The sequence below is a fragment of the Mastacembelus armatus genome, chromosome 7 (genome assembly GCF_900324485.2).
Source record: "Mastacembelus armatus chromosome 7, fMasArm1.2, whole genome shotgun sequence".
Classification (NCBI taxonomy): Eukaryota; Metazoa; Chordata; class Actinopteri; order Synbranchiformes; family Mastacembelidae; genus Mastacembelus; species Mastacembelus armatus.
Genome location: NC_046639.1, coordinates 23,860,060 through 23,873,574, shown reverse-complemented (window position 1 = coordinate 23,873,574; position 13,515 = coordinate 23,860,060). Strand labels below are relative to the sequence as shown.

Genomic DNA, 13,515 nt, shown 5'->3' with positions numbered 1-13,515 from the left:
CTTTTAAGCACTTATTCAACCATTTAGAAATTGTAAGAAGTATAGAGGAGGGAGAACTAATGCTGATGTAATTGTTGATGAACTGAAGACACGACAGTGTGTTCTGTGTCTTCAACTACTGACATGTTCTGCAGTGCCTACAGTACATACTGCAGTTTGTTACCACAATTAACTTTATTCATGAATCCATTCAAAATGAAATATCAGTCCTCTTCGACCCACAGGCCTGAGTTTAAATCTGTGCTTCAATTACTGACAAGTGGCTGTACATTTCCAAAAATAAGATATCCATCACCGCTCACAAACCTGCAGTACCTTACAATAATCCTGTTGTTCATGTAGCGTACAGGACCCTGAAGCTCTCCCTTTGCACAGAGTGATGAAATATTTGCCAGTCTGCCAAATGTGTATGTCCTACGGCTTGTGTGTATTTGTGATTCAGTGTCAGCACTGCTGCTCTGAGCAAAAATCCTGTCAAGAGGTCAAAGAGGTCGGGTCTGGATCAAATCTGCATCCTGCTAAAACTGACAAGCCCCAACAGCAGAGCTGTCAGGATGCCAACTTTGGCACTGCTGTCAGTCAGAACACGTCACCACAGCCAGATATGAGCCAGTCCTGTGGGTCAGCATGGGCCCACAAATCAGGCGCATCAACCATTTGGACAACTGCCATTTAGGAGCAATCAACTCCTGTGATTTTGTGAATCAATGAGCAAAACAAAAGTTAAGGTCACAGTACAGCCCTTTTCTCATGACTTGATATTTTAATCGTACTTACGCAGTCGTGATGAATGTCGACTTCATTACTAAGAACAGTCTTGTTTTGTAGCACTGCATAGATTTATTTGCACTGCGTCTGTTGTTATAAATAACAAATGATTGCTTAAACTCGGAGGTGTAATTTATGCAGCATTTTTTATGTGTTTTCATACACTACAGTTGGATCTATGTCGATACCAAGACAGATTAAGTGGACACCTGAATATTGCATCCATATGTTGTTATATTAACATGCTGCACAGCCTCAAGTCTTCTGGGAAGGATTTGGTGCCTTGCTGCAGGGATTTGCTCTTGCTCAGTCACAAGTGCATTATGCATGAAGTCAGCCACTGATGTTGGGTGATAAGACCTGGCTCACAGCTGGTTTCCAGTTCATGCTAAAGCTTTTGGATCCGGTTGAGGTCAGGGCTCTCTGCATGCCATTCTTTCACACCTAACGCTGTCCGATATATAAACCCTAATATGAGGAGTTTTGTGTGTATTTCACTATGCTGGAGGTTCAGCTTTCATTTTTGAATTTATTCATTATAATAATCCTCCTATGAAGCCCTGCAGAAAGCCATAAATTGGAAAATAAGTCCTTATCATGGCCCATGTATGCGGTAATTGTTATTGTAACAAATATCTGTGCGTTCTGCACCTTACTACTAATCTGCCATCTAAACAGCAGTAACTGAAAGAAGTTTTTTTTCTTTCTTATGACTTTTAAATTGTATTACTTTCACTTATCTCCTGATTATTTGCTGAAACAATATGCATCCAAATAAGTGAGGCTACAAGTGTAAGGCTCCATCTGCAGCCCCTAGAGGCTGCAATATTTATTGACATTCATAATATGTGCTTAAATATAATATCTTGTTAGGAGCACACAACAAACCCAATATTATTTGTTTCTTCCTGAGAGCATGCAGAGAGGTTAAAGTTGTTTAGAATGTGTGAAATTGTAAGTGTATATTGTTTCAAATTAATAACATCATGACATATTCTTAATGGAAGGTTAAATTTTGGTCAAAAATGTGATAATCTGAGATAAGATAAATTGTAATAAGCTCCGGTAATTTGTAAATTAGATATGGTTTATTCCCTGAGAAGCTTTAATGTGGTCAGAAAAGTTTTTGTCACTCCGCCCATTAGATTTTTGTACAACTTGGATTTCTGTCCTGACTGTGGCACTGTGGGACAGGAGGCCACCACAATCATGACACTCATTCTCTAGGGACCATGAATATCTCCAGCAAATGTCATGACAATTTGTCCGTTAGTTGTTAGGACACTGGAACACAATGTGGCACAATGTGACAAACTGAAGTCGCCATGTCACATTGTTAGCATGTCTTCTCCTCTGAATAGTTTTGTACCAAAGTATGGTTTTCAAATAATCTTCCCAGCATCTTTTTGGCAACCATAGAGTTACATTCATATCCTGTGTTTCAGCTACATGACATCTATAATTTCTAAACTTCTCCTTACTTATGTATACCAAACCAGGATGTAATAATACGTGACAGGATTAGAAATTCCAATATGTTTGCATATGCTGGCATATCTGTAAATACCAGCTGTATGTAACCCAATGTAATTAGTGCATATGTTGATTTACAGAGATCCTGAGGGCTACTTAAATGCAGCAAATTTCAAAGCATATTCAGCAGGTCTTTGGGGGTTTCAGTTGTCAGATTGGAGCCAGTTTATATATTGTAGTGCAGAATTTCCTCCTTCATCATCTTAATCTCTGGTGATTTTTTTAAAATAAAACTCATCAAAGATTGCTTTTTAAAAGGCTGCATATGTTATTTATAGCTGAACTGCCTACCGAAGAAAACAATACAATTGAAGTTCACTAAAGAGAATCAAGGATTTAGATTAACTTTATTCTTTAAGTGTTTAATGGCACAGGCCCAGGATTGTTTGAGTATTTTTCACAAGTTAAGAAATGACGCACAAAACTATGAAGTTACACTGCAGTTGGAGTAAATTATAGTACATTCTCCTTGAAGGAGCTTCTAACTCAGCTGTAAATGTTTTATTAGTTTGGCTTTCACTGAGGATTTTGACTGCCCCATAATGATGTAAAAGATGAGTCACCGAGCTGGTTATCTGTCATCAACCAGGGGCACAGCGTGCTACTAATACCGCTGACTTTCTTTCCACAGGTTACATTCAAAGCAGAAGACGGTAAGCCCATGGCCATCTGCCAGGTCAGCGTGGAGCTGACACCTCATGTTATTGACCAGACTTTTCGACTTTACCACCCCCAACTCTGCTTCCTTAAGAAGGCCATCCGCCTGCCGCCCTGGCACGACCCCACAGGTAGCAAAGGTTGCCCCAATTATCCCATCAGTCATTACTTCCTTTCCCACAGCTTTTATCCACCCTTTTTGAGTTGTGTCTAGATCGCATATGTTCATATTAGATATATTCCATTTTATCATTTTGCATAATGTTGCATTATCAGTATTGGTTACAGCCTTACTCTCAAATGCAATAATAAACCAATACATGAATGTGTACAGAAATACAATAACATATGTATACCACAGGAAGGACAGATGAGAATGAATAATGTATACTACTTTCATTTTATTATGTTTTTCTAAAATATCAACATTATAATACAGTTTCTACTTCAGAAAGGGTTAAGATAAATAGAGGGGCCCCTGGAAATACAACAGCAAATGATAAATAAGAAAAAATGAAATAGATATAATAAAGAAAATAGTGCAGCATATGTGTGTATTTGCATGTATATGTAAAATATGACAGTCCTTAGGATCATCTGTGGGTTTTATCCTATATTTTTAACTACTTAACTATATCATGTACAGTAGCTCAAACCCTTACTGTTTGAGTTTACTAACATGTTTTCTTTTTCTTGGTAATGGGTGAACCAGTTGGAGATCCAAATGCTGCGACTCAAATTTCCGTACGCTGCAGTGACCCCAATATCATCTGCCAGACAAGGACGCTGGTGAGACAATGACATTATTTTCTCACATCTGCCAGCCCAGACCGTTAGCATGGGGTTAATTACTGAAAGGCCTTCAACACCATTTCATTTTCACAGAGGAGAGAACTTTATTCTAGCTCTCCTGTCATGAACTGTAAACTGTTTTGATACACTCAGTGTCCTATTGTAGGTTTCTTTTATTTCTTTTTTTTCCAGGTGCCAGGGGAGCCTCAGGATGTGTACTTGAAAGTGCCAGGAAGTCCCAGTCCACACATGAAAATGTTTTTTGTTATGGTTTACACGTATGTATTATGTACTGAACTGGCATACAAAGTAAATACACACACATAGACAGTTTAGCCTGAAGAAGCATCCCGCTGTTTACTGCTAATGTGGTGCAAGCACTAATGTTACACAAAGCCTGTTCAGAACCTGTTCAACAAAGCATTAGACAAACACTTCATTCAGTTCAGTCTGAAATTTTAGAAAAATGCTAATCTGAAAATATCGCTTTCCAGCCGCTTCAGCAGCCCATATCACCGGGGTTCTATTCCAGATCCCCTCAGATGTTGCTTGTGTGTTGCTGTCACAGTGTAGAGCTGAGTACATGACTACACTGCCTCCTGCTCACAGCTCTTAGAGTCAGCTAGGGCCACTGAGACTGAATTTACTCCATCTCAGCAGTGAGAGGATGATGGCGGTTATGATGAGGATATTGCTGCTTATTAAAATGCTAGCACATCTGTAGATCAGCCCTCTTTGTCTCCACCCCATGCTGGTCCCACCAAGTCTCCAGGGATCCTCAGCTTTATTGTTCCTGATGATGTTTTTCTCTGTAGTGATAAGTGGATGGCAGCGCCCTCCCAGATCTGGCAGATTTACGTGCATTTCCTGGAGCGGGTCGATGTCAGCTGTGTGACTGGCCAGCGGAGCTGTCAATCACTGGTGCTGAGGGGAAAGCAGGCGGTTCGGAAAGTCAAATGTTTCTCCTCACACCCCCAAGAGACTGAGGTATACACATACAAGGAGTAACTAAATACACGTTTTTTCCAGTGCATAAATAATATGTACTGGATATTAACTTTATCACATAACCTTATTTAATAGTTCCAGCGTGCTGCTTTGAGCTCTAACCTTATGTTCCCACTGCAGTAGACATTAGCTTTTTTGATGGAGAGTGTGATCTGTGGCAGCTGCTTATTAAGTGGTGGTGCGTCATGCCTCGTCAGTGTAGTTTCCCTATGTTTGAGTCTGCTTGGGTGCGTTTTGGATCATGTCTGAGAATCCTTGGGTCTGTTCAGAGCCATAATTTCTTCATAAATACATGCTCTGTTTAGAACGTTCTCCTTCAGCCTTCACACGTGCCAGACATGGTGAATTTATAGCAGTGTGGTCACAAAGCTCTTGTTTGGAGTTACAGTAGTGGTAAGTTGCTCCATATAGTCATCCAGTTCTCCACTGCCTCCATAAGTGGTTTGGACAAGTCTAGCTCTTGATCACACAGCCGTCTGAGTTCAAGCTAAAATGAAGCAGTCCATTTCCACACTTCCACAAAATAAGGAAAAAGTGAAATCAAAACTTCTCAAATTATACCTTAACTCTTACATATCTAATGAGAAGTTAAGAGGTCTTTATGTATTAGCAATTTTCAAACTGCATATCCAAAAATTATTTCATACAAATTGTTCTTTTAGCAGCAGGTGACACCAGCATCCTCTGTTGTAATAACGCTAGTTTAAGATTCAAGTCATTATCAAGAACGTGCAAATCTAGACTGACGGCATAATGGGTCTTTTTATGTCATTTCATTTCATTTTATTGGGTTTCCCTGTTACTTTCTGCAATTATGTCAGGTCTTGTCAGGACGAAACTGGCTCTCTGTGCTCTCTGGACATATAAAAGTGTGTTTCAGCAGTGTCAGATTGCCCTCTATTTTTAATGGATCGTTTCTTATTCATAACTGGATACAAGAGGGGAGAATTTGACAATACTTCTCACTTAGAGCGGCAGTAAAAGGGCACTGCCTATTAATCAGTCCTTTCAAAAGAAATAAACAAGTGATAGACTGTCACAGCCACCACGTACCATACGGTACCACCCAAACACATCTTCCGTGAAGAAATATGGGTTTGGCTGAAAACACGACAGATGTATTTTAAAGAAGATTTCACTGTATGCATCAGCAGCCTCTTTGATCTGACTCCTGACACGTTAGTTCACTGTGGAATGCATCGGAGGAGTTTTCGAAAATAGGATAAAGCTCACTGCCAGAGAATAGCTTTGCTTTTCTCAACAGACTGAAAAGGAGCTCCACAGTAAATCTCATTCTCACATCCTTCTGTGTCTGTCACTATTCTGCTCTACTTGCTTTCATTTTATTGTCTCCCCCCTCTTTGTGCCTTTTTCACCAAACCTTAGGCGCCCTTTCTGTCACCCACTCTCTCCTGTAATCCGTGCACTCCCTTTGTTTTCCTGTAACTCTTAACCGCCTTTTCCCCATTAAAACTGTCCTATTCCAAAACTTTTTGAACCGCTTCACTAATCTGTGCCTCTTTATTCATTGTATCTTTTTTATTCTCACAACACACTCAGTCTATCACAGCCTCAGAATCTTTGGCCAAATCCAATCAACCTTGACTGTCCTCTCCTATTCTCTGTAGATGGACCCAGAGGGTGTATTTGTTTTGCCTCCAGCAGCAGTGCAGGAGCTCCAACTAAAGGTGCAGCCGTGGCGTGCCGGCAGTCGCTTCCTGTATGTGAACGCTGTGGATGTGGAGCACAGGCGGCTGGCCAACGCCTGGTTGCTCTGTCTCAACATCCAGCAACCCGTGCTCTCCAAGGTGGGAGTATTTTTTTAAGTATGTATTTACTACATGTGTGTTAATGTAAGTACTTGCACTGCCCCTCTCAAAGATCAATCAGTGGTTCCTTCATTCTCCACCGGTTTGGCTTCGGTAACTGTAGGTGACACTCATTTCTTCACTGTGTTAGCAGCAGGGTGGATGTGTAAACATGGTAATAGGCATCTGCTTGAAGAGCCAAAAGTGGAGCACTACAGTGTCAGAGTAATAAATCATCACAGTCTTACTATTCTGCTCCAGATGTGGTTGACATAATAAAATAGTATTCTTTATACTTAAGACCACATCTGTCTAACCAATAACTGGTTAGTTACAGTACATAGTTACATGTTATTATGCTCTTTCACCAATTTAGGCTCTGTGAGTCTGGTTGCGAGTTTAGTACTAATAAACTTGCAGATCAAAGATCCTTATGCATCATGACTTTGCAAATATAGTTTTCTTTTATGTTTATTTGTTTGAGAACCCAGTTGCACTCAAAGGAGAGCTGATTTTACACATCTAAGCCTGTTTACAGGTCTTGGGATGTGCTGTTGTGTATGTGAAGAAACCTCTCTGAACCCTTTGGGGCTCCAGAGGGAGCTGTGTGAAGCCTCAAGTGATGCCACTTCAGTCAGCATTGGTTGGGCCTGAAGACTACACGTTTGACCTCTGTACCAGACCTCTGTGTCCCACTCCTGATCTCTGCTTGAGGCTAACAGCTCGAAGCTACATTAGCTGTTATTATACACTCAAATCTCTAACACACTGGCAGACGGTTGAAGCTGAGGATGAACAGTGATAGGATGAACAGCTCCCTTAAAGGACAGTCTAAGTAAAAGCCGTTGGTGACTCAATCACATTTAGTGCTTATTGAGCCATCCTAGCAGTATTCTGCATCAGCTGTACATCCCTAACCTCTTTATGTTTAGTATCAAAAACACGCTAAGGACAGCTGATCCCAGGCAAAGCTCTCCAACCAGCTGTCTAACTACAGTAAAAGGCTGTGTGCATGACTCACTGATTATCGAAGGCACTCAATTTATGTTGATAGTGTTCCCATTAATCTAAACCACAGAAATAAGTTCCAATGTGTTTATGGTCTTGATCCTTTTAATGTTTCTAACTAAGGTGGATCCTCAAATGTGGGTCATTTATGCAATTTGTACACAGAATTTGTTGTTGTATACGATCATCTTAAAGAAATTAGAAGTGCTTTATGACCTACCATATCTCTAACAGGGCCTAAATTATCTAATGACCAGCCAGCACTAAGTGTCTGCATGTGTGTGTGTGTCTGTGAAGGCCTTTGAAGTGTGTGTCCCGGTTGGTGGTGGGCGTGGCAGCTCAAGGAAAATCACCTATACCAACCCTTACACCAGCAGCCGCATATTCCTGCTCCGCTCTGACCATCCAGACCTGCTCCAGTTCAAAGAGGATAAATTCCAGGTGAGATAAGAAGGGAGCCATGTAGTTCTTTTACTCTCATTAAGAGTTAAATCAATACTTTGATTAACACCTAGACAAAAAAAGGATCCTTCCTTCTTGACAAAAGCTTACTTTTTGGATCAGTACAGGCAGATTCAGATTAATGACACTTGGTAGCATTAGCTTTAATGGAAACTGCTACTGACTAATGATGAAGATCCTTTTCATTAGTTTTTTATACCATCAAGAATAAAATAATAGAAACAACAGGGAACTGACAGCACTTTTGCAGCACAATGGTTAATGTTATATGTATAAAATGTAATTTATTTTGTATATTGAATTCCATTCTAAACCCAACCCAATAAACAAATATATCTAGCAGCAAACTTGTTTTCAATACACTCATTAAACACAAAGATGTCAGCAATACAAGCTAATTGGAAATGTAGCTGGTTGTGTAAAGAGCCACACAGTCATCATCATCATCTTCATCAAAACTTTATTGCGGACACATGCTTAAGACACATGCTTAAGACACATGCTTAAGACACATGCTTAAGACACATGCAAAAGACACATGCTTAAGACACATGCTTAAGACACATGCTTAAGACACAGGCTTAAGACACAGGCTTAAGACACAGGCTTAAGACACATGCTTAAGACACAGGCTTAAGACACATGCAAAAGACAGAATCCAAAATTCATACAAATCTCCATAAGTTAAAACGCCAGTGAGTCCACAGACTGAAAAGAACCTGACTGAGCTTAGTGCAGGTATCATATGACACTGTCCGTTAATGTCCTGATCATCAGACAGGTCAGCAGTTACGTAGTGTCCTCAGGATTTAACCTCATCATATACTTTAAGGATGGTATTAGTCAAACAACAGTCAGGGAATGACAGTTTATTGTCCTCCCTACTCCTAATAATCAATATTTTACTCTTCTGTGCATGATATTCTATGTCAAAGTCAAATCCATATCGAGAAAAGAGCCCCGTAGACCAGAATCACCAAAAAATCTCCAAATCATCAGCGTACCTCAGGTGGTTAATGGTAGTGTTACCAACCCTACAGCCAGTCCCACATTAAATAGAAATAGAGACAAAATGCTTCCCTGTCTAACACCATTACACAGTTACTGCTGATGCAGAGTTCGCCCATTTTACATACATTAACTGGTGAGCATACCAAAAGGCCAGTATTGTCACTAAATATTTGGGAACCACTCTATTGTGTAACTTACAAAATCACTTTTCATGGTTTACATAATCAAAAGCTTAAACACATTAAGTTGTGGTATCATGCCTGTCGTAGAAATCTAAAATCTCCTTTAGAGCAGTATCTGTGCCATATTTGGGTTTGAAGCCGAACAGATTGACAGAGGTCAGGAGAAACTTTTCCATCATGTTCAGTATAGCTCTCGCAAGGGCTTTAGGTAAAGTACTGGTCAGACCCATCGGCCCATAATTATTATCTCTCCTATTTATTTTACCAGCTTCATCAGTAGGTTAAACTTAGTTGGCAACATTCAGAGCCCACAACACAATCACTACAGTGATGTGTGTGAACTCTTTCCTGGGTTATTTAACAATGTCATGTTCTGACATTTTAGCCTGGTTTCAGCCTCACAGTCAGTTTTGCTGCACTTTTAGCTACAACTGTGTGTTGACTATGTTGTAACGTCACTGATTAGTCGTCACATACACACTGCAGAGTGATATCGCTGAAAACCTCTATCTGCCGTGCTGATTGTTAAAAATTAGACAGTACGAGGAGACATCTCCAAAAAGCCTTGCAGCTGTCAATTATTTCCTTGTTTGTCAACATAACAAAACAGGCGGATTATAACAAAGTCATTACTGCTGTTTATTGTTGTTGTCAGCCTCACTGTCTTTAATAGCAGACAGAAATTCAGGCATTATTGCCGTCGTCTTTCATTTGCTGTAGTGTGATGAAATGGCAAAGCAAATAAGCAAATAGCATTTTAAATTAACAAATAAATGAATTAAACACAATGTCAGTCTGTTTCCACATAAACAGTTAAAGAGACTCGCTGCTGTATCCAGAAGACACAGCATCAACTGGGACAGAAGGAGGTGGGCAGGGTGAAAAATCTCTCATTGTTTTTTGCATCATTTCAACAGGCCTCTAGGTGTCTTAGAAAAAATTGACTGGAACTGTAGCATTAAACAAATCTGGAAACACCTTCATCTTTTTTGACAGAAATACTGTCTACTACTGATAAAACCAGGTGTCAGGAGACAAATCAATGCAGAGATCAATACTGCTTTGCTTTTGGGGAAGATTACAGCATAAATCCCCAAAACTGACCCATGTGTTCATTACTGGCTATTACAGACAGAGCAAGAAGACACTTGTCGTCTTATTGAAGCACTGAAAACCAAAAAATGTGCAAATAAAGATCCTTTGCACACCGTGAGCCCTGACGACCACAAAGCATTGTGTTATTTAGTATAAAGTGAAGTCATAGCTGCATTGTCAATTGAGAGATGGTAAGAAAAACTAATAAGACATAGCCCCTTTCACACTTATTTTATGTTTTTGCTGCTAAGGCATACAGGGTATTCCCAAAAGATATGGTGGTTAAAATGTCCTTATTTTTTAAGCAAATTACAGTAATGACACCAAAACTGTTGGGCTGTTGCTTTAGAGGTTATGATTTATTTTGATTACAGAGAAGAACCTTCGAGGTTATAGCAGTGAGGCACATGTGCGTGTCAGTTTAGTGCTACCAGCCCAGTGCATTCAGATTAATGTGAAGTGTGTGGTTTGTGTTCACTGTGTTCAGATCGGCGGGGGGGAGAGTTACACCATTGGACTACGATTCGCCCCCACCCAGAGTCCTGGATCAGCAGAGATCCTGGTCTATGTGAACAACCAGGAGGAGAGGACGGAGGAGACGTTCTGTGTGAGGGTCAAATACTCGTGAACTGATGTTTGTTTCAAATGGCAAATAAAAAACAGGTTTCCTTCTATGATGCCTCATGTAAATACATATACACATTTTGGGTGTTAAATAGACAGAAATGTGCTGTAATTTTTCTTAATGCCTTTTTTTAAATCACATATTTTGAAAACATGAAATATTCTGTCATATAAATAAATATGAACAAATGAGAATTCCTCTGATATCTTGTTGAAATTCATCAAAAAAGGTGACATCTCAGGAAACAAACATATTGAGTAGGCACAAAGAAAAAAAAAAGATAATTTTTAAAAAAAAACCATTTGGGCACGAGAAAGAAATATCAAGAAAACAGCACAGGTGAAGATAAACAGGATTTCTGTCTTGTAATCAGCAAAGATGCACAAAAGCAGCAGTATCAGTGTTGATGCTAAATCTCAAGTGTTATCGGTCCTGTTCCAAAATGTCCAGAAACTGACTGACAAATCATGCCAACCAGTGGAAGGTGGGCCCAGGGTGAAAGCAATAAAATTTTATCGACTTTAATTACCCAGCAAACCCATTTGAATATCACTTGATGGTCGGATTTTAATCTAAGACAAGCCAGGGGTCCGCGCTCCACGTCCCCTCACTTCCCAAACAACTTATCCTCATCACCAGCATTATTAGAAACGTGTTGTAATGAGGTGTGATTTTGCAGCAAGGCACACTTCTCCTCAGATCGCCCTCATTAACACCAGCACCCTTTTAAACCCATCATCCTCTTCTTCCCCCTCACTCTCTCGCTCTCTGCTATGTCTATCTCTGTCTGAGATGCAGAGACAGAGAAGGCCTTGCACATAGTGTTATGTAACACAGAGTTACACAACCCCCCCACCACCACCACCACTCCCTTCATTAGAATGCAGGCTGCAAAATAAACCTCAGCACAGCAGCATAAGCTCATGAAAAGGAGATAGCAACCAAGCCGGATGCACTCCGACTTTACCTTCTAACCTCTTGTCTGAAGCAACATTTGTCATTAACAATTTACAGAAATACAGCTGGATGCATTTAATAATTACTTCCATGTATTATTATTTTTTTTTTACATTTGATGTTTTTTGTCTGTGCTACTTATATTTAGCTCAAAAGGGTTTGAAACTTCTTCTTAATACAGTGCTCCATATGTATGTTGAAAGAGGTGTTGGTTGCTGTAATCATTCCTCTTATTACTGGTCCTAAAGTGATCTAGTGCGACTACAGCGTAAGAAATAGGGGATAAAAGCCACAGTCGTGACTCTGTGTAAAAATGAATTCTGAGGCTTCAGCAGTTTGCAGACTGGGGTGTGTTTCAAAGATAAAGGCTGTTCAGTACAAAATTCCCTCTTTGTGTTCATGCAGAATCAATCAACCCACACATGGCCACCAGGCTGAAGATAGCCACTTGATTTGGTTAGCCCAGACTACTGAAACCGGCCTGATCATCTGATTGAATTTCACTTCAGTCCTTTAGCTTGAAATTATGCTCATGTTAACTGATTTCTCTAAACAGTCAGGGAGATCTTCACTTTTCAGGGCGTCAGCCTGATATTACAATTGTTTCAATTCTTTTTCTCATTGATCTACACTCAGTGCCACATAATGACGGAGTGAAAACAGAATTTTTGGGATTGTTTGTGAATTTATTAAAGAGGAAAAACTGAAATATCATATTTACATAAGTATTCAGACCCTTTGCTACAACACGTGCAAATTAGCTCAGGTGCCTCCCATTCCTCTTGATCTTTTCTGAGATGTGTCTACACCTTGACTGGAGTCCATCTGTAGTAAATTAAATTGATTGGACATCATTTGGAAAGACACACACGTCTCTCTAGAAGACCTCACAGCTGGTAATGCATATCAGAGCAAAAACCCAAAAAATGTAGTGTCAGACTGCAACATAACAAAACTGAAAAAAGGCGAATGGGTTCTGGATACTTTCTGAATGCACTGTATCCTGTAGCTGCAAGGATCTCAGTGTCCCCATTTTTAAGTCCATCTAGAAATCTCTGATTGGTTGTCTGTCTGAACTAGGGAAACAGCTTGTTTAAACCACTGAACAAACATGACATGTGGGCAGTGACTTAGAAGCCTCATATTAGCTTCAGTTGAGCTTTGCTCCACATTTGTGCACAGAAAGAGGACTATGGGTTTGATCCCTTATTTCTTGCATTTTGGTCGTACTGTGAAAGGATCACTTCACAGCCAGTGTGGACAGAAGAAAAGATTACAGTGACAGATAATTATTTCAACAACCCTACAGATGGCATGAGAGCGTTGTATTAAGATAGACAGAAATCTGAAACTATCCTTTAAATGCCAGCACAAGCGCCTGAAGTTTCTTCACAGTCTTCAGTCGTCATGTTTGTGTGCGTGTGTTCATAGTGCATGGAAAAGCTTTCTTGTCAGCTGCCATCCCCAAATTGGGCAAAATAATCCACCGCATAGCTGGTAGGTATGGGATGGCCTGTTTTTTTTTTTTTTGTTACAGCTCTACTTTGTGATTCACTGCAGCTTGGTGAGCCAGGGGTGTTTTGTATGGAGTTTTGCCTGTTGCAGTTTT

The 13,515-nt window shown here is 40.0% G+C and overlaps 1 protein-coding gene across 3 annotated transcripts in view; it reads left to right on the top strand.

The window, feature by feature from the left end:
* Nucleotides 1–11,043, top strand: part of nphp4 (nephronophthisis 4) — a 116,836-nt gene extending 105,793 nt beyond the window's left edge. For 2 of the 3 annotated variants that reach the window (XM_026333408.1, XM_026333407.1), the window contains exons 23-29: nt 2,933–3,089; nt 3,671–3,747; nt 3,943–4,028; nt 4,566–4,737; nt 6,387–6,566; nt 7,872–8,015; nt 10,812–11,043. In XM_026333408.1, coding sequence (XP_026189193.1) covers nt 2,933–3,089; nt 3,671–3,747; nt 3,943–4,028; nt 4,566–4,737; nt 6,387–6,566; nt 7,872–8,015; nt 10,812–10,952 — 957 coding nt within the window. In that variant the 3' untranslated portion in view covers nt 10,953–11,043. Of the gene's footprint in view, nt 1–2,932; nt 3,090–3,670; nt 3,748–3,942; nt 4,029–4,565; nt 4,738–6,386; nt 6,567–7,871; nt 8,016–10,811 lie in introns of those variants that run through there. The other variant, XR_003297318.1, reaches the window with a different exon arrangement.
* The last annotated feature ends 2,472 nt before the right edge of the window (nt 11,044–13,515 follow it).